The following is a 21,349-nucleotide window of genomic DNA, read 5'->3' on the forward strand; positions in this document are numbered from 1 at the left end:
CGTGGGGGGGCCGGGGTGAGGGCGGGGCCGGAGGAGTGGGGCGGAGCTTCTCTAGGCACCGCGTCAAAGCTTGAGATGCGTGCTCTGCTCCCGCACTTTCGATTCCGCTAGCCGCCGTTTCTGTCGCTGTCGTCGCCCGGGGGTAAGACGCTCCTAGTATCCTCCTTTCCCTTCCTCAGGCAAGAGCCAAGAGACCTTTCGGGTTTTCTCCTCGCACACGCGAGTACCAAACTCGACAGCTTCTCGGGTGTCAGGTGGGATTTGATACCCCCCTTCAGTGAAGTTCCCCCTTTTCCGTCCTCGACCACTGACCGGCCAGTGCGTGGCACAGCTCCCGAGTAGGGTGGAAAGCAACTTGGCCCTCCTCGGAGGCAAAGGTCCCTTGTCCACACTCCAGCGTGGCACATTCAGTCCCCCAGGACTCTGCTGAAAGGGCCTGGTTACAACCCCCGCCTCACCCCCAACCCCCATCTGCACTCGAAAGACCCTTCTCCCCAAAGGCGCATTCCAGAAAACTTGCCTTGCACCTGAGAGGATCCCGGAATCCCAGCCCTGAGCCAGGTGAGGCTCCGTGTACTTAGGCCCAGGAAGATCTGAGTGTGGCTCAGCTTACCCATTCTGCCACCACTCGGGTTTTCAGGGGAAAGACCAAATTTAGCCTTGACCTTTCCTGGTGAAGGACAGACCTTGACATTACTGTGGCCCTCCTCAGGCCTCTTTTTCTGTTGCCACTCAGCAGTGAGGAACAGGTTTTTGCCTCTGCCCAAACCATTTTTTTAGACAGGATTTTTAGCACCACCTGCGACCTGTAGCCTCCTTTCTCCTTGTTTAAAGAACCCTTGTCTTCCTATTAAGCCATCACCACCCAGGCCCAGTAATGGAAGCCGTCCTTTTGCACTTCAGTGAGCAGACCTTGGTGTTCTCTCCAGAGTAATCACGGGACTGGGGAGAACAGAAGGAGGGACCCCCCCAGTTTGTTCCTCCCCACCCTATCCCACTTCCTTCCTTTGGTAATTGTCAGCTCAGCAACTTTCAGGGGTGAGGGTGGGTGGGGAATGTTCTACATTCACTTATGGACGTCCCTTAAACTGAAATAGCTTCTACTTTTCTGGTTTTTCTCTTTTGTAGGGCAATTGGTTTCTCTTACAATAATGAAAGAAGTTGAAATGCATTGAAATTTTTGAACTGAGTCCCATGTCACCACCCAAACTTACCATCTTTAGGCTTTGGCTTACATAGATTGTATTAGGGCTTCTTGCCAATCTTGAGACCTTAAAAGCAGAATTACATCTGGTGTGAATGTTAACAAGCTTAGCATTGAACTTTGTTCTTTTCTCATTAGTGAAAAATTCCCCCGAACAATGGGTGAGACATTCTCCCAGCTGGATGAGAACAAGTCAATCCTGCCCCACAACTCAGCCATTAACAGCAAGACTGCCAGCTACTCCAGCAATGATAGCAGCAAGTCATTTTGTTCCTGTATGCCTTGTGAAGGGGCTGCTCGTGCCAGCTTTGTGACTTGTCCTACCTGCCAAGGCAATGGGGAGATCCCTCGAGGTGAGTACACCAAGGCTCTAGAAATAGCCTAGAATCCATGAAGAGCTCTTAGCCAGCTGGCCCTGGACTAGCCCCTCTGAGTCTCCTGGAATGGTTGAGATCTGCTCCTAGTTTGTAGTATCCCAGTCTCACTCGGTCTCACTCAGACTCCCGAAGGAGTTGCTAACTATCCTTAGACTCCCTGAAGAGACCCACACTCCCCTAACCCTTATGGGCTGAGGGGAGTGGGAGAAGTTTCCTAGCCACTCTGCTCCCCAAGCAACACTGTATCAAGAAGTTACAAATTACCTCTGCAAAGAAGCTGGGAGTATCTGTCTGATTTGCTAGGGACTTTCAAAGATTGCCCACACCTAGTATTGAAAACCTCACTTCCACTCTAGTTCTTCAATACACAGCCCAGTGCTACCAGTTCTGCTGTGGGACCAGAGGTATCATGCTTCTGACATTGCTTTATGAAGTGGAGGGGTGCATATGGGAGGCTGACACAGGAAACATTTGGCTTGGACATTTCTTGGCCCTCCCACTTACTCTCTTTCTCTCTACAGAGCTGGAGAAGCAACTGGTGGCCCTCATCCCCTATGGGGACCAGAGGCTGAAGCCCAGACACACGTGAGCACCCCCCCCCTTCCTCCAGCTCCACAGGACATCACACCTAGGGGCTGCTTCACTTACTATCTCACCCATTCAGCTCCCTACTGATTTTTTCCCTCCCATTGTTCCCCCCACCAAGCAAGGCCTGAGCCTTGCTGGGCTCAAGCATACTAGCTCTTGTTTCCAAAGATTTTCCTGGTTAAATAAAGTGTTGGCTGGGCACTGGTGGCTCACACCTGTAATCCTAGCTATTCAGGAGGCAGAGATCAGGAGGATCGAAGTTCAAAGCCAGCCAGGGTAAAACAGTTCTTGAGACCCTTTCTTGAAAAAAAAAAAAAAAAAAAAAATCACAAAAAAGGGCTGGTGAAGTGGCTTAAGATGACAGACCTGAGTTCAAGCCCCAGTCCCACAAAAAAAAAAAAAAAAAGTTAGTGTTGGACTGGAGGCGTGGCCCAAGCAGGAGAGCACCTGCCTAACAAGCATGAAGTCCTGTACCACCACCAAAAAAAAAAAAAAAAACCCATAGTGTTGCCAGGCACGGTGGCACACACCTGTAACTCCAGTACTTGAGAGGCTTAGGCAGGAAGATTTGAGTTCAAGGCCAGCCTGTACTACATAGCAAGACCCTGTCAGGTACTGGGGTTGTGGCTCAGTGGCTCTGTGATAGAGCATTTGCTTAGCATTCATAAGACCCTGGGTTCAATCCTTAGGACCACAAAAAGAAAAAAAAAAGATAAATATCATAGATATGCTAATTTTCCTAATACACAACATATATAGACACACATTACATTATACCCAGTGAGTATGTATAATTATGTGTCAATCAAAAATAAAATAAGGTCTGGGGGTGTAGCTCAAGTGGTAGAGTACCTGCCTAGCAAGTGTGAGACCCTTAGTTCAAACCCCCATACCACCAAAAAAAGGGGGGCAGGTTAAGAAAATTACAAAATAGAACTTACAAAAAAATGTAACACCAAGCATAGTAAATTTCACCTGAGGCCACTTCATGTCCTTCCTACATCATCACTGCTTCCAAAATACAGAAAGGACCTCTTGGCTCTGTAAATCTTCCCAGGAGGGAGCAAGTGGCCATAGCTGCAGTTAGTTTGAGGAAGTTATTTTTCCTAAGCACTTCCCTTGCTGCAGCAGTTTTGAGCTGCTTGTTTTCTTCCTAGTAGAGATAGAAAAACAAGCTGCTTCCTGTTCTGGAACAATTCAGAACATCAGAAGCAGCCCTGTGTTTCATTGGGATATCTGTGACCCTATTTGTGATGGGTCCATTTGACATGATCCCTGTCCTTTCCAAGGTTCTTAACTTCAGCCTGAGAGCCACCATCCAGCCTCCCCCAACACTACACTGGAAATAAAAAGTAGTAATGTCCCTTGTAAGATACTAAGAAAGTACTATCTCCAATGCATAGCATATCCCAGATTTTTGGGTTTTTGGGGGGTTTTGTGTGTGTGTGTGTGTGTATGTGTGTGTGTGTGTGTTTGCGTGTTTGCAATACTGGAGATCAGTCCAAGGGCCTCTCTCGTACTAGACAAGCATTTACCACTTGAGTCACTCCTCCAGCCCTTTTTGTTTACATTTTGTTTTTGAGATAGAGTCTCAAACTTGAGATCCTCCTGTCTCTGCCTCCCAAGTAGCTGAGCATATCTGTTTTTAATTAGATGGATGGTATCCTGTTCTGAATATTAAACTTAATTGAATGTTAAAATTAAGAATTCTCAGCCACATAACCCTACCTACTTAGGAGGCAGAGATCAGGAGGATCACAGTTCAAAGCCAGCCCAGGCAAATGGTTCATGAGACCCTATATCTCAAAAATATCCAACACAGAAAAACTGGGCTGGTGGGGCACCAGTCGCTCACACCTGTCATCTTAGCTACTCAGGAGGCAGAGATCAGGAGGATCGAAGTTCAAAGCCAGCCAGGGCAAAACAGTTCTTAAGACCCTTTCTTGAAAAATACCCATCACGAAAAGGACTGGTAGAGTGGCTCAAGGTGAAAGCCCTGAGTATAATCCCCAGTACCACAAAAAAAAAAAGGTCAGAATTCTCAAAGATTCATGTGGAGTTACTTTTTTTTTGTACTGGTGTTTGAACTCAGGGCCTCATGCTTGTTAGGCAGGCACTCTACCACTTGACCTGGACTTATTTTGTATAATAATGATATTTAGCATTCACTGAGCTCTTGGTATGTTATCAGGAGCAGTGACAGGTTAGTATTTTTTTCATGCATTATTAGCCTATAGCAAATTCTATAAAGTGGGTACAATTATCTCCATTTTATGGGCAAAGAAATTAGGGCTTTGGGAGGTTAAGTGGGTTGCTCAGTATTATTGGGTCAAGGAGACACAGCTGGGAACAGAAGCCAGTCTGCCAGCCTCCCAATTCTGTGCTCCTACCCATGCTGGACCACAACCAGAAAGCTAAATGTGCAGAGTGGGGAGGATATGCAGGGGACAGCCTTTTCTCTGGAGAGGAGTATCTGAACCGCTCTGTATGTTTTGTTGGTATTCAGACTTCTCCCCTCCTCCATCCTGGGAGGATGCTTTCCCACAGGAAGCTCTCTGTGTTTCTGGCGGTGCTCATCTGCCTGGTGACCTCCTCCTCCATCATATTTTTCCTGTTTCCCCGGTCCATCACTGCAAAGCCTGCGGGCCTCAACTCCTCCACGGTGGTCTTTGATGACACTGCTATTCACCTCAACATGACAGTGAGTAGGAGGTATCTCCAGCTCTGTCCACCTGCTCAGAGCACATCCCTGTAGCTTTTATTCACTATTGCAACCCTACGTATGGGTCTGTGGCACCCAGAGGGTACTAGGAACCTAGGGAGTAGCTAGAACAGCATTAACCCCATAACACTGTATGTAGGACTAGGACTATACACAGTGAAGGGTCAGAATCTGGGTTGAATAAATCAAGGGTGGAGTGGGATAGTGGTGCCTGAGACTTCTCTGGATGGACAAGACAGAATGTAGAGAAGCCAGGCAGGATAAGACTAGATTCTGAAGCAGTGTAACTTCTTTTTTGTTGTCATTTCTTTTGAGACAATTTGTTGCCTAGACTGATCTCAAACTGCTAGGCTCAAGTGATCCTCTCACCCAGCCTCCTAAGTAGCTAAGATTACAGAAGTTCACCGCTACATTCAGTATAACTTCTTAAAGGTGATCCCTTGCCACTAAGAGCCTTTTGGAGGGGCTCCCAGTTCTAGTCCTCTGCACTGGATGGCCATCATGGTAGGGTAGGGCTTCTACCAGAGCCACGTTTCTGCAATATTTCACTTTCCTTGTCTTCATCTCCAGAGTATCTTGAACATCTCCAATCCCAACTACTACCCCATCACTGTGACCCAGCTGAACATTGAGGTTCTGCATGTGTCCCTTGTAGTAGGGCAGATCTCCAACAGCCTTTTTCTACACATCAGCCCCTTGGCCAGTAAACAGGTGACTTGCTTCTTGGCCAGCCCTGCTCACAGATGTTGTGGTGGGAAGAGGGCAGCCTGGCATGAAGCTAATCCTGTGCCCATTTGGTTGACAGGTGTTTTATACAGTAGCCAGCAAGATATGGGATGAAAACACATAGTGAGTACTCCTTGATTTCTTCTGGTTCCCTCTTTCCTGGCTTAGATACCCAGTTAATATCCACCAGGTTTCCTGGTTGTTTAGCAAAACTCTTCAGCCATTGTTTGGCCTGCCCTCTTGTGGGCAGGACTGCAATGTGCAAGGACAAGTGTTCCCAGCTTCTCTGCCTTTTGGACGTAGATTGGAATGAAAATAGACTGGAATTTGGTTAATCCATGTGACCTGGGACTTTTGGGCCTGAACCATTGAAGTGTCTTGTTTTCTACTGAGGGAGAGACCAGCAAGTGGGGTTGAGGTGATAGTGTAGCCAGGGGGCCCAACAGGCTTACCTTAGAGGAAGAGGGAAGGGGTAGGAGTGGCATCTGGGGGTTGACAAGGAAGCTCCTTTGAGCTTTCTGACAGGCTGCTCAGTGTGAAACATGGATGTGTGTTCTTTTTTTTTTCCTCTCTCTCTCTCTCAGCAAAATCTGTACCTGGCTGAAAATCAAAGTCCACCACGTGGTTTTACATATCCAGTAAGTATCTGACTTCAGTCCTACCTTAGCGCCATCTCATTGGGAGGTGGGAGGGGGAGACATCAGAGCTAACCCTGTGAATCTTGGCTATGAGGAATAGCAAGTCCAGGCCTCTCCTACTAGGTCTCCCCTGGTTTGGAAGCTACTGGTATGAAAGCCCTGGGGCTGTCTAGAAGCTGCTGGAACACAAATGAGGCAGCCATCCCAGTGCTTTGACACAATAGGGAACAGAAGGAAGGAGGAGGGAGCTCTGAGGGAGTCAACCCTTCCCAGACAGCAGAACAGGGCCAGAGCTGTCCTTTTCCTCTCAGACTTGACAACAAGGTCTGCTTTCTCTCCAGGGGGACCCTGACCTGCTCCTACCTGAGCCTTTCAGAGAAGGTGGTCTTCCAGGGCTATGAATATGTGGACTGCCGAGGAAATATGTCAGTGCCTCATCTGCTTATCCCTCACCCCCCCTGACCTGTCTGCTGCTTCTGTACTCCAGGTACCTTCAAGCCTGGTCCCTATCTCCCTCAAGTCTGTGGGGCCCAAGGAAGGACTGACTTTGCCAAAGGAAAAGCCCTGATTTATCATGTACTACCCCCAACACCCTCAGCACAGGTTGATTTCTGTAATGTTAACATCACACATGCACACACACACTGGATCCTCCAATTTCCACAGGTTCATTTCCAGGGTCAGCATCAGATCCTGCCCTTGGTCTGTTATGAGGAAAGTTTGATCTGACATTGTCTTGCAGCTTAGCACGTTGGTTGCCCAGCTTCATCAAGACCAGTCTTCTTCCTGTCTGAATGTGGAGAAAGCTATAGTTTTTAATCTAGCTTTTCCAACATGGACCCTTTTCACGTTCTCTACTTAGTGATAAAGAAGTGACTTTGGGGACATCCAGTGCTGTCTCCAAGGCCTTTTAGTAGAACATACATGTTCTCCTATGCCTCTGCTTCAGTCATGTGACAAAGTGATGGTGATAGCCTGTTTCTCTCTGCTAATTTGTTCCCCATCCATCTGTAAGATTGGCCAAGGCCCTCTGCCTTTCCTGGTTAATGACAGCCCATGGTTCCCAGGAAGATAGCTGTTCTCCATCCAAACCTCCTTTTCTCTATAGAACAGTTTTATTATTGTCACCACAACAGGAGCTCAAGTACTAGGAAGGGAGGCAAGCCACCTGGCACCTCCTCTGAACCTGGCACCTGGTCCACATAGGAAAAAAGCATCTAAGGCAGAGGCATTTTAAAAGGTATTTATTAAAGGAGGGTTTCTAAGCTCTCAATCCCGAGTCCATGTGAATGGACAGGCAGGTCAAACTCTGGGACCTCTGCTGTCTTCTGAAAGCCTGCAGGAGATGAGGTTGTCAGTCTCCAGTCAAAGCTGCAGGACTCTGTTCAACTCTGCTCCTAGTCCCACCTTCTGCTCCCAGAAGCCTCTGCTCTCCTCTGGGCTTTGACATTGAGAAGAGTAGCCCATCCACCAGGACTAGAGCCAAACCCCAGGTAACCCCCAGTTCCTACTGGGCTCACATGGAGGCAGTTTCTGTACTTGGGCAGAGCAGGGGTGATATTTACTCCTTAAAGGTGGCTAGATTTTTGTCCTTCAGACAGAGAAACAAACATAGGTTGTGGGGAAAGCTGAATTTAAAGTGAGGTAGGTGGAGGAGGATGTAGGAACTAGCTGGGGCTACCAGAGGGAGAAAGGAGTCTTTGCTATCTCAAAGACTTCACACATAGGTAGCTGGGGTCAAGGTGGTGCCAGCAAAGCTCAGAAGTTCAAGGGAACAGGCTAGGGCTTCTCTGTATAGGTCACTAAATGTAAAAGATTTATATTGTGTTCAATAAACTGTACTTACTAGTGTTGAAAAAAATGTCTGGAAGTGAGAGGGAGCTGGTAGACACTCCCTGTCTCACAAACTGCTTTAATATTCCAGTGGGCATAAGGGCCAACCAGCCTCCCTGAGAATGTGTCCTGCTTTTCTGGCTTCTGAGAGATTACTCACAGCAACTCACTTTCTCCCTCTTTCTTTCAATCTTAATACTCCTATTCCATGCCATTCTCCCCATGCCATCCCATCTGCTCCCCTCAGGAAATGTCCTCAGCCTCACTGAGACAGGGCTCTTCAGTTTGACCCAAAGATGATGCTCCCCCGACTACAATGAAATGATGCATCAATCCCTTGGACTTGGGTGATGACTAGAGTGATTGAGGAAGCCTTTTGCAGGATCAAGACAGAAAGGACTTCCTAGGACCTGCATCTTCCTGAAGCCTGACATCCAGGGTCCCCCAGCCCTGCCCACTCTTCCACCTTGGGCTAGAGAGGGAGGGATGTTGGGCCTTTGGAGCCTCCTGGTTCTCCCTGCTAGATGGAAAGGCTGAGACCTGGGAAGAGAGGCCTGAGGATTTTAGCAGACAAGTCCCTCTCCCCTTCCCAAGATCAGATGTCCCAGACCCAAAGCTGTACCCCTCTTTCTGAGCTTTTCTCCCCCCCCCCACCAAGTCAACCATTTAACAGCTGAGTACCCATTATGGGACAGGTAGTGCAAGAGGTTTAGGAGTCCTGCTGCTCCCCCAGGCCTGTGCTGGTGTGGTGTAGCCCCTCCTCCTCAGGCTGGCTTGGGAAAGGGATAATGGCTCAAATCATGGTCAGTAAACTTCATTTGACAATGAGCTGACAGACCTATTATTGCTGAATAAGGGCCAGTAGTAATAAGGACCAAGGGAAGACTTGGGAGACCCAAGACCAAGTTCTCTCCTTGGCTTTGCCTCAAGAAGCATGAAGTTCTCTTCCACTTTCTTCATCCTCCTCCTAGGCCCTCCTGCTCCCTACCTTATCCCATTCTCAAAGCTGTCTGTTCTGGTTCTTTGCAGAAATCACATTTTACTCCCAGCTAATCTCTTCTGGAGTAGAGATGTTGCTGAATGGTAAGAAGGTGTGGGGTCTTGGAGTCTATCTCTGGCTCACCACTGCTGGATGTAATTAGTCGACTGAGAAAAGGGAGAAACGGCAAAACAAAAGTTAGTAGTTTCAGGCCTGCTGTTTTCAGAACATTGTGTTAAGCCCTTTGAGGCCAGAGGAAACAAAGTGAACTATACAGCCTAGTCCTAATCCTAAACCTGATGAAAGAAGCTACTCAGGCTCGCCCTTTGCACTTGTGTCAGAGGTCTTTCCAAAGCTTGCACCATTTTATACTCTCATTAAGAGTTACCAGGGGATGGCTCAAGTGGTAGAGCGCCTGCTTAGTAAGCACAAAACCTTGAAATCAAACCCCAGTACCACTAAAAAAAAAAAAGTTACCAGCAATGTAACTGGGGGTTCGACTCAAGTAGAGCACCTGCCTAGTAAGGGTGAGGCCTTTTAGTTCAAACTCTATTACCACCATAAAAAAAATAGTTACCATCCACCAACCTCATATGGACAATAAATGACTATGTTTCTGGTTTAAAGAAAAAATTTATTGAACTGAGCACTGGTGGCTCATATATCTATAATCCTAGCTACTTGGGAGGAAGAGATAAGGAAGATGGTGGTTTGAAGCCAGCCCAAGGAAATAGTTCTAGAGATCCTATCTTGAAAATATCCAACACAAAACAGGGCTGATGGAGTGTTTCAAGTAGTAGAGTGCCTGCCTAGCAAGTGTGAGACTCTGAGCTCAAACCCCAGTATTGCCAAAAAAAAAAATTGTAACCATCCTGGGTTTGATGGCCCACAATGAACCAGACTGTAAGCTGAGTGTTTTTGATGCTATTTTCTTTTATTGTCACCTTCAGTCATGATATCTCTATAGAGGACATAGTATTAGTGCCAGATTTTGTGGATGAGACTCAGAGCTTAACTCATGCCACCAGAGAGTGATGATCCTGACCCTCACACTCTTTTTTTTTTTTTTTTTTTTTTGTGATACAGAAGTTGAACTTGGAGCCTTCACCTTGAGCCACTCCACCAGCCCATTTTTGTGATGGGTTTTCTCGAAATAGAGTCTCATGAACTATTTGCCAGGACTGGCTTTGAATCATGATCCTGCTGATCTCTGCCTCCTGAGTAGCTAGGATTACAGGTGTGTGCCATGGGCACCTGGCAACACAACATCTGTTTAGTTCTTGCCCTCTCCCTGCTCCAATAGCCTCTACCCAACCAGTCCTTAAAACATCTGTTTAGCTTCTTTGATATCTCTTTCTAAATAGATTGTTCACCTCCTCTAGTTATGCTTAGTATTAGCAATAAGCCCTACCTAAACATTTTTATAGGGCCAAGGAATGGAGGAATGAGCCACTCGGAAGTGACTTTAAATAATTCTGATCTCCTTGTTCCACTACACACACACACACAACTTTAAATAATTCTGATCTCCTTGTTCCACTACACACACACACACACACACACACACTCTCTCTCTCTCTCTCTCTCTCTCTCTCTCTCTCTCTCTCTCTCTCTCTCTCTCTCTCCATGTTCACTCAGCCAGAGCCTCTGTCTTTCAGGTGTCTCACCGTGAGTCGTGAATAGGTGGTAGGATTAGATTGACATGGGTTGGTGACACCTAATGATGAAACAAAGTACAAGTCACTTATCTGGCAGTTTGCAAAGATAGAACCCAGCAAAGTCAGACTCCTTACCATAAATCTGGGGGTCTTGGGACAAGGGTAGGCTGCAAAGGCAAAGACTGAACCCATCCTGAAGATTCTCCAGTAGGAGACCATGCTGTGGCTCCCTGTTCTAGACCTCACAGGGTTCAGTTTATCTGCTGATGGCCTACAGTTCACATTTCACCCTCACTATCCCCACCTCTTCTGTCACCCTCATCGTAGGAGAGGTTGACAACTTTTCAAATACCTTCTGTAGAAGTTGGTAGGTTTCTTTGCAGTCCTAGGTTAGCATAAATGCACCCAGAGGCAGTGGCCACCAAGGCAGTAAAGGCTGAGAGTGCTGGGGTGGGACAGACAGGATGGGGTGGCCGAAAGGGATTCTGGACTATAGAGCTGGGATGGGAGCAAGAGGCTGTCTCCTCACCACCTCCCTTCCCAGAGGCCCCACTCACCAGGGCCTGGGAGGATTTTTGGCCCATCCTGGCATCTGATGTTCATATAGTGGGATTGTTGTCCAGTTTGATGGGCCCCCACGGACCCAAGCTGGAGCCCTTGCATTTGAGAATCCTTCTGGATATTGTGTGTGAAGGTACATTGAGTAGGAGGGTCTTGGTTACTTTGTTGCATTGGCGGAGGTAGCTGTGGCTGCATGTGTGGCTGTGGTGGTGGCTGCTGTGGTTGTGCCAGTGGTGGCTGAGTCTCCTTGTGCTCCTGATAGGGTTGGGATTTTTTCTCAGGATGCTGTTCCTCTTGGTGTTTCTTCAGTTCCTGGTGAGAAGCCCCCAGCAAGTGACATTCTCTTCCCTCCCCACCCAGTCACCCATCTGCCAGAGAAACTTTGAGCAGCAGGGCAAATGAATAGGAAAGAAAGGTGTAAGTAGTCAGAAGCATCTCTGTTCCCCTGGAAGCTCTAGGACCTAGGATTCTCCCCTCACCTACCACAACACCAAAGAACTGGCTTCTTGTGACAGTGCCACCTTGTCACAAGCCCCTGACAGGAGGTGGCACTCTCTGAGCATTTATCTTCTATCTGAGAGCTGGGCACTGAAAGAAGTTTTCAGTGTGAAGGATAAAAAATGACTCCTTTCAATTGCCTTGAAACAGCACTGTCCAGTAAAAATGTGAACCACATGAATAATTTTATTTTTACACTGTTGGAGATGGAAATGAGGGCCTTTCGAAATGCTAGCAAGTGGTCTGCCACTAAGCTACATCGCCAGAACTAGTGACCACATGCCAAGTCAGGTGAAACTAATTCCTCATATATCCAAAATGTGTGATCAATATAAAAATGTTGAGAGGTTATATTTTTTGTTATATTTTTAAGTCTTCAAAACACAGTACTTATTTTACCACTTAACAGTATATATCTTCATTTAGAAAGTAAATTTGCATTAAAAATATTTGATCAAAGTCAGAAGTGATAGTGCTTGCCAGTAATCACAGCTATGCTAGAGGTGGAATAGGAGAATCCTGATCTGAGGCCAACCCCAGGGGAGAAAAGTGAGACCTCATCTGAAAACTAAACTAAAGCAAAAAGGGCTGGGAGTGTGGGTTAAGTGGTAGAGTGCTTGCCTAGCAAGCACAAGGCCCTGTGTTCAAACCCTAGTACTGCACAAATAAATAAATAGGTCATATTTAAGTTGGGTATGGTGGTGCATTCCTGTAATACCAGCACTCAGAAGATTGAGGCAGGAAGATTATAAGTTCCAGGCCAGCCTGGGCTATATAGCAGTACCCTGTCTCAAAAAAAAATTAATCATATTTAGATTTTGTACAATTACAGTTGAAAAAGTAGATTTACATACTCAAGTTGTGCCAAACATACTTAACATTTTTCTAATATGTAAATTGAATGTTTTCTCTAAGTTAATATAAAATTCAGTTCTCTCAGTCTTACTAGCCACATTACAAGGGCTTAATAGCACACAGGCTAGTTGGTGATAACCACATTGGATAACACAGCTTTACAGCCTTTCAGGCTGTGCCAGGCAGCTGTAGTCCCAGCTACTGGGGAGGCTGAGGTAGGAGGATCACTTAAGCCAGGAATTCAGGGTCAACACATGCGACAGATCTTTTTTTTTTTTTTTTTTTTTTGTAGTAATGGGGTTTGAACTCAGGGCCTACACCTTGAGCCACTCCACCAACTCTTTTTTCGTATGGGTTTTTTAAGATAGGAGCTCATGCACTATTTGCCCAGTCTGGCTTTGAACCTTGATCCTCCTGATTTTGTGACCCACAGGTGCCCAAGCTTTTTTTTTTTTTTAACAGATCTCTTCAAACACAAACCTTCCCAGGTCTACTACCCCATCCCCACCAGCTTACAACAGCAGAACTGAGTCAAGTGATACCTCCCCTTGCCCACCCCCTCAGAACTCCAAATAACCTTGCTTGCCTCCTGCCCCAGCAAAGTCACCAGAGAGCAGGCAGCTTCCTAAGGGTCTGTCCTTCTTCCCCATCCCCTTCTTGCCCACTAGAGGATCCTGATCGACCTGCCTTTCTCAAGCACCTGCTCTTGATGCTGCTGCTGCTGGGCCATGAGCCACTTCCTTCGGTCCAAAGCCATCTGCCGGCGCCGGGCCTCCCAGTGGTACGCACTACCCATGATGGTGGGATGGTAGAAGGCCCCAGCAGGGAGTAAGGGCAGGCAGAGCCCAGGACACTGCCACTGCCCCCACCACCTCTATCACCTCACACCCCAACCCCCACTGCATATAACCAGAACCACCTCACAATGTGGCCACTGCTAGGGCAACTGGGTAGGCCTGCCTGCTTTGCTGAGTAGAATTTGTTCTTCCCAAGGCTCCTGGAAATGGTTGTAGGTCTATAAAGTACCTTTCTCTCTAGGGTCCTGAGCAGGCAGAAGAACTGTCCCATCTCAGCCTGGAATTTCAGCAGGCCCCAGGGGCGATTCTGTCTGCAATAAAGTCTGCTCATTTTCTCTTCTGGTTTCATTTCTGCACTCCTCTGGTAGCTTCTAGCACCAGTAACTGGGCTTTTGCTGACTCCTCTCTCCCCCCCAGGATGTTCCTCACTTTCCCATCTCTCCTCCCTCACTGACCACATCCCTCCCAGTAAATGTCTGCAGAGTCAAGACAGAAGAAATTTCAAAACCTAGCTAAGCTTTACTGGGGAATGGGAAATAGTCCTTAGATCACAGAACGTGGGATCCAGGAGAGTATGTCAGTTATTGCAGTAGTGGAGTTAGCTTAGGCTTTGATGTCAAAACACTCAAGTTCAATAGTTGAACTCAAGTTCAAGTCCTTAGTTGGTATACTAGCTAAGGGGACATGGGCATTCCACTCAGTGTCTTGGAGTCTTCCTATAAAGGTTGCTGGAAGACCCCAGGAAATGCTTTGAAAGTGCCTGAACTCATGGGGCACTCAGCTGTGATCAGATGGTGGGAATGCCCCAGCTCTGCCGTGGGGCCAGCAGAATGCTTAGCCTTGCTGAGTATTTTTCTCCTTTGATGAAAGGGTGCTACTTCCTTTTCCCAGCACGCAGGGGCATTGTCTGCAACAATATGTACATGAGAGTTGCCAGATATAACAGATAAAATTGAGACTTGTCACTGGACCCTCTTCACAGCATTTATCTTCATATAAACTCTTGCTAGGCAAGTGCTAAGCCCTGAGTTCAGTCCCCAGAACTAATGAAACAAGTAAGTAAGTAAATAAACTAAAACTATTTATATGGAAAACAATGGTAAGAGGAAGCAAAAGGCATGCCCACTGTTCATGGGCAAAGCAGGAGGGGGATTCTTTTCTTGCATGTCTTCCTCTCTCTCTCTTCCTCTCATTCTCCTCCCACCTGGGAAGTAACAGAGATCCCTGGGATGGATGAAGGAAGGGCCTGAGCTGACTTTGGAGAATTGTTTCCAAACCTGAGCCAGTCTTATGCTAAAGGAGGGCTTCTCAGTGATTTCTGCCTGGCACTGGTGGCTCATGCGTAGGTCCTCAGGAGGCAGAGATCAGGAGGATGGTGGTTCAAAGCCAGCTCAGTTAAATAGTTCTTGAGACGCTATTTTGAAAATACTCAACACACACACACATACACAAGGGGATGGAGTGGCCCAAGTGGCAGAGCGCCTGTCTCGCAAGCATGAAGTGCTGAGTTCAAACCCTAGTATCACTGGGAAAAAAAAAAAAAAAGATTGTACCCTCACTCTTCTCATCTCCCTTTTGGAGCTCCTCTCCTGCCTCCTCTGTGCACACTGCCTCTTGCAGCCCCTCCTCTGACCTCAGACTCCCCTCCATCTCTTGGCTTCTACTCCACATCCCATTCCACCCCTTACAGTCTGCATTTTAGCTAACATCCACCTTCAAGCAATTTCCCCCAATGTCATTGATTATATCACTTGCACATGTGCTTTTTATTTAAACATTTTATTTCATTTTATTTGGTTTCTTTATCAAACAGGATCTGACTATGTAGCCCAAATTGACCAGAAACTTGACATCCTCCTACCTCAGCCTCGCCAGTGCTGGGATTTATTACAGATGCATATCACCAAGCCTGATTTCACATTTTTTTTTTTTTTGAAGGGACTGGAGTCTTCATGCTTGCAAAGCAAGAGCTTTGTTGCTTAAGCCACACCTCCAGTCAATTTTGCTCTGGTTATTTTTTGGAAATAGAGTATCAAAAACTATTTGCCTGGGCTGGCATTGAAACCACAATACTCCTAATCTCAGCCTCCCAAACAGCTGGGAATACAGTCATATATTTGCCTTTTTAAAATAAAGCGTGTTGGGCTGGCGGAGTGGCTCAAGTGGTAGAGTGCCTGCCTAATAAGCATGAGGCCCTGAGTTCAAACTCCAGCCCTGTCAAAAAAGGCCTAGAAATCATAAAATCATAAAGGGGGAAAAACATCATAAAAGCGATAAAAGACACACTAGAAAACCAAAAAAAAAAAGGAAAAAAAGCTGCAAGGGCCAAACAGATTATAGAAAAAGAAAAGGCGGTTCTTAAGCAAATCAAGAGAACGCCACTGAGATGCCATTTCCCACTAAGAGATTGGCAAATTTCCAAAATTTTGATACCGTGCTGTGCTGGCCACACCGGAAACACACAGCTTCCCACCTCTCACTGTGCTCTTAGAATCACTATCCTGTAGCACTCGGTTATCCCCAGTTCCCAGACGACTCCCCCACCCCCATGGGAATCTGCTCTGTGCACATCCATTCCAGTCAGCCTGGGGCCATCACAGTACCCCTCAGAGCCAACTGTGAGCTGGAGAGAAAGCAGAGTCATTGGTTGGCAATGAGAACTTTGCCTTTCTAAGGACGGAACACAATCACGCCCACAATCCAGAACGGCCGGCCCCCTCTCAGGAAAAGCCAGTTGCTGTGGAGAAGACGGCCCCACACAGACCTGAGCAGAGATCACGGGATGGGGCATGAAGAGTCTTGTCAGCTGTGGCTGCCCCCGTTGTGTTCATCACCACCTCACTTGACCCTCATCCTCTCATTCAGCAAACTGATTAAATGCGGGCAGCACCCTAGTGCTGAGGACAGGGCATCCGGCTGACCCTCGAGAGGGGAACAAACAGCAGTATGTGTATGTTGTGAACATATCTACATCCCTTGTGTCCGTGTCTATGCTTCTGTCTGTACAGGTGCCAGGGGATGATCAATGGTATGGGAAAATTAAGCCAGACGAAGCTGTGTATGAAGTAGGAAGACCCGGTGGCATGGGGATGGTTACCAATACCCTGAAATGAATATAACTCCTCTTTGACACATATGAAAAGTGGCTTCTCCCATGTATGCTGGAGGGGTGCCAGAAGCTTGGTATTTACTTGTGTAGCTAAGTATAATATTTTCTTTAACTCCATATGTCCAAAACATCACTTTGACATTTAATCAGTACAAAATCATGAATGGGTATTTTGTCTCTGCTCTTGACATCACCCAAACCTCGCTGTATCCTCCCACTATATCCTTGCAAGGATGTACCATCAGCGATGAACTATGGCAATATGGTGGTTCTCACCAGGAGACTCACTCTGAGGCCTGGTACCGCTCACAGTTTCAGGGAATGAGAGCCAGGGAAGCCCTGTGAGTTTCATAACTAGAAGTGCCTGTGACCTTTAAGGGAGGTGTGACCAAGATGCAGTGGCCTTGAAGCCAGACTGAAGGGCAGGGAGGCCACAGAGAAAACTAGGTTCAGGCCCCAGTGGACAACTCTTTTGGGCTTCTGTCTCAAAGGAAAGTAGTTAACTTGATTAAACCAGCTGAGACAAATAGTTCCCAAGACACTATTTCAAAAAAACACTTCACAAAAAAGAACTGGCTGAGTGGCTCAAGGTGTAGGTCCTGAGTTCAAACCCCAGCACTGCAAAAAAAAAAATTGGGAGGGGGCATAAAGAAGACAAATGATGGAGGGGATGAATTCAACTATGGATATATTTTAAGAACTGTGGTAAATGTCACAATGTAGCCCCAATACAACAACAATTTTAAAAAATGGAAAATAATATTTGCCAGTTCAAACCCCAGTCCCACCAAAACAGGAAGGAAGGAAAGAAAGAGGGAGGAAGGAAGGAGAGAGGGAGGAAGGAAGGAAGGAAAGAAAGAAAGAGAAAGAAAGGAAAGAAAGAAGAAAGAAAGAAAACCTATTTGCCAGGTACAGTGGCTCACATCTGTAATCCTAGCTACTTGGGAGACTGAGATCCTGAGGATCATTGTTTGAGGCCAGACTGGGCAAATGGTTTGAGAGACCCTATCTCCAAAATGACTAGAGCAAAAAGGACTTAGAGGTGTGGCTTAAGTGGCAGAGCGCCTGCTTTGCAAGCTTGAAGCCCTGAGTTCAAACCTCATCCCACCAAAAAAACAAAAACAAAACCCCACTTTCCTGGGGCCTTGACCCCAATCTTCCTCTCAAGGCATCCCAACATCACCTTTCTTTCCTCTTTGGTGTCCTGCCCCCAGCCAAGGAGCCTCCAAAATGCTGCTTCTCTCAGTCTGTCGTACACATCAAACCAATCCATGGATTAGTCAGTTAACAAACGTTTGTTGAGCACCTGCTACACTCTAGGCACTGGAAAAGTGAGTGCTGGCACACCAAGATCAATTCCTATGAGGGCCACAGTCCTTAAAGATCTCAAGAGTTCAGTGGGAGAGACAAAGGGACGATGTATGGTGTACTTGCTATGCACAACAGGGTGCATAACGGAGAGAAAGGCGGCTGATCAGATTTGGGGTGGGGATCAGATTTCTGTAGAAGGAAGGAAGGTCTGGGGAAGAAGTGACCAGGAGAGGAAGAGGGGAAGGGAAACGACTTCAGGCAGAGGCGGTTGAACATACAGTCACAACCTGATTCCTAGGTAGACTCCACACAGGCTAAAGTGTGGCAATCAAAGCGAATCCCATCCGCCAGCCTCCTCCCTGCTCCCCACTGTCACCCGGGCCCAGCACGCAAAGGCCCTACCCACCCACGCCGAGCCCCGCGCAGCACTTCAGCCCGCTGGTCCTGAGCCCTCCTGCGCGGCTCACACCGGTAATCCTAGCTACTCAGTAGGCAGAGAGCAGGAGGATCGCTAATTGAAGCCAACGCGGGCAAATAATTCGAGAACCCCTATCTCAAAAAAACCCTTCACAATAAAGGGCTGGTGGAGTGGCTCAAGGTGTAGGCCCTGAGTTCAAACCCCAGTACTGCACTAAATAAATAAAACACAGTGGGGTGCAGCTAACCCTGCCGCACCTGCCTAGCAAGCACAAGGCGGTGACTTCAAACCCCAGCACCACCGAAAAATGCTTAAATAAAAATAAATAAAAACTAATAATTAAAAATAAAACAAACGCAGCCAGGCGTGGTGGCGCCCTCGGGAGGCAGGTGAGGAGGGTCGCCATTTTGAGACCAGCCAAACTCTGCCTCAAATAGGTACATTACAAAGTAATTAAATAAAAACCGATGCAGTAGGACTTTTCTTGTGTGTCTTGCAACCTTGTCCTCCTTCGGGAAGACCTGGACCGCTAGGGCCCAACAGCGCCCTCCCCCAGGCCCTGCTGCCGCCCAGCGCAATCCCCTCGGTTCGGTCTTTTCACGGGCTGGACAGCCCGGAGGGTGGAGTCCACCCGCGATGGCCCCGCCTCCTGGGCTAGGGGCGGGGCATGCAAATTGAGCATGGCATGTCAGCCAGGGAATGCTGGGACCAGCAACGATGTAAAATTTCTGAAAATGGAGCAAGAACTCTCCACGGAAGTCTAAAGATATCCATGTGGGTGAGGAGGAGGCACAAGAAAGGGATGAAGACTAAGGGTTCGGGTTTTCACCGTGAAGTGAACGTGAAGGGCAGGACAATGGCAGCGGCGAAGACGGGAGATCCAGTATCGCTTCTCGGCCTTTTGGCTAAGATCAAGTGTAGTATCTGTTTTTATCAGTTTAATATCTGATACGTCCTCTATCCGAGGACAATGTATTAAATGGATTTTTGGAGTAGGGAGATGGAATAGGGGCTTGCTCCGTCCACTCCACGCATCGATCTGGTATTGCAGTACCTCCAGGAGCGGTGCACCCCCTTTTTGGGGGTGTAAGAGTCGTCATAAAAAAAGGCTTTTATTATGAACTGAATAATGTATGATCTTCCGGTAAGCCGTTTAAAGTACGAGAGGCAACCACGGCTGTTGGACCTCTGAGCGACCCTTTTTCTAACTTTTTGTATGGTTTGAAAACGCCAAAACTAAGTCTTATGTGAAGCAACACAATGGCTGCTGTCTATACGCATGACTGAACACAATCCACACAATTACTTGACCATGTCCTAGTTTGGCTCCTGCTGTTCTTCTAATTTTAGGGGAACCAGACTCTCTCATGAACCTCCTTCAGCTTTGGAGCTAACATGGCACCTGATTGATGGCTTTTCTCTGGCTAAGTCTTTTAACCATTTCAGTTTGTTACTTTTTTTTTTTTTTAATCATCATATGGTTTGTGTTTTATGTTTCTTTCACTTGTGTGCAGTGCTTTTCCTTTTTTTATCTGTGGTGCGTGTGCTGAGTGGGTTTTTTTCTACGTTCAAACTTTACATACTTTAGCTTAAGTTTTACTATTTTTTCTGAGACAAAGTTGTCGGAGGGAGGATGTAAGGGTGTGATAAGAGCTTTGTTCTTTTGGCGTTTTGGTGAGGCCATAGATAAGGCCAATAGGGCTACAGCTTATCCATCCCATCCCTCTAACACTCCAGCTTGGCATCACTTTCTGAAGTTTCACATAAAGTGCTGGGGTCATTTCTTATGCAAGTCATCCTCACGGTGAAATCCAAAATGCCGGCACATCTTTTGTCTGGGACAAAGGCTGTGAAGATTCACCTGCAACCTGAGTGTTGCTTGTACCTAAGATTTTATTTATTTTGGGTTTCTGGCGTTTGAACTCATGGCTTCAAGCTTGAACCACACACCCAGCACTATCTTGTGTTGCGTATTTTTGAGATAGGGTCTGGAGAACTATTTGCCGGGGCTGGCTTGGACCACTGCCTCCTGAGTAGCGAGGATCTCAGGCCATCCCCAAGAACTCTTAGATTGCCTCCTCAACAGAATGATCTTAAAATATACTTCTAAGCAAAACAAGAGCTTTTTTTTTTAAAAAACATAACCTTTAGCTAAATTCCTAGTTTTATTCTGAAACTCAAAATTTATCCCAAACCATAATTACAATATTAATTTGTCATGCATATTTGCATGCAATTCCGCAAAGTACACCATCAGGCTCTACTCACCCCAAGCTCAAAAAAAAAACACGATTGGTCACGCCCATTCAACAACAAATCTGTCTCATTCTATTTGCCAATGTGCAGTTTTGGTCTAACTGACAATGAAATACGTAATTACATACCAGTATATCTCATCTTGGTTTACCAGAGTTGCCAAAGGGAATTCTTCATGGCTTAGCTTTGCCTGGCTGAAGCTGTAGACTCTATAATTTTTTTAATCTTTTTTTGGTGGGACTGGAATTTGAACTCAGAGCTTTGTGCTTGCTAGGCAGGCACTCTACTACTTGAGCCAGCTTGCAGTCAGTCCATCTCTGTAACCTCATCACAAGATTTTCAATTTCCCTGTAAATTCCCTGAAAAGAAGGCTGGTTCATGTTACCACTCATCAAAGCCAGCAAGTCTGAGTGAGCCCTGGTGATCACATGTGCCATCTGCCTTCTTATCTGAGACCAGAAGCACTGATTCTTTGCCACTCTTCTCATCCACCACCCAGGTGGCTTCTTTACCCTCAAGGCCATCTTTCACCTTCAAGGCAAAAATACCACCAATGTTCTTCACAGACTGCCACCCTTCTTCAAGCTTCTTGTCAGTCTCCTTGAAGACAAGGTTTGATGTGAATCTACCACCTGCAGAGCTAGTGGGCACAGCCTCAATCTGATGTGTTTTAAGGAACTGTCACCTTCAGGAAAACCCATCTTGTAGAGTGATAACCACAGCTCCTCCGAGACCTAAGTGTGTCGTGTGCTAAGGTGCTTGGGCTATAGGAGTGAACGAAATAGACAACTGGCGGGGCACAGGTGGCTCATGCCTATA

The 21,349-nt window shown here is 46.8% G+C and overlaps 2 protein-coding genes and 1 non-coding gene across 3 annotated transcripts; 2 read left to right on the top strand and 1 right to left on the bottom strand.

Moving 5' to 3' along the window:
- Positions 1 to 15: 15 nt before the first annotated feature.
- Tmem106a (transmembrane protein 106A) lies at positions 16 to 11,360 on the top strand. Its single transcript, XM_020165210.2, has 8 exons — positions 16 to 142; positions 1,343 to 1,557; positions 2,103 to 2,166; positions 4,717 to 4,870; positions 5,462 to 5,602; positions 5,697 to 5,740; positions 6,202 to 6,255; positions 6,597 to 11,360. Exons 2-8 carry the CDS (start codon positions 1,362 to 1,364, stop codon positions 6,715 to 6,717), a joined length of 774 nt encoding a protein of 257 aa, XP_020020799.1. The 5' UTR covers positions 16 to 142; positions 1,343 to 1,361; the 3' UTR covers positions 6,718 to 11,360.
- On the bottom strand, positions 11,251 to 13,527 carry Ccdc200 (coiled-coil domain containing 200). The gene is made up of 2 exons (XM_074044746.1): positions 13,340 to 13,527; positions 11,251 to 11,589 (listed from the first exon to the last, which is right to left on the bottom strand). Exons 1-2 carry the CDS (start codon positions 13,433 to 13,435, stop codon positions 11,251 to 11,253), a joined length of 435 nt encoding a protein of 144 aa, XP_073900847.1. The 5' UTR covers positions 13,436 to 13,527.
- A 5,632-nt stretch (positions 13,528 to 19,159) lies between these two features.
- Positions 19,160 to 19,350, top strand: LOC141414187 (U2 spliceosomal RNA). The gene has a single exon (XR_012439266.1). It is a non-coding gene; the product is annotated as a U2 spliceosomal RNA (small nuclear RNA).
- The last annotated feature ends 1,999 nt before the right edge of the window (positions 19,351 to 21,349 follow it).

This window comes from Castor canadensis, chromosome 11 (genome assembly GCF_047511655.1).
Source record: "Castor canadensis chromosome 11, mCasCan1.hap1v2, whole genome shotgun sequence".
NCBI lineage: Eukaryota > Metazoa > Chordata > Mammalia > Rodentia > Castoridae > Castor > Castor canadensis.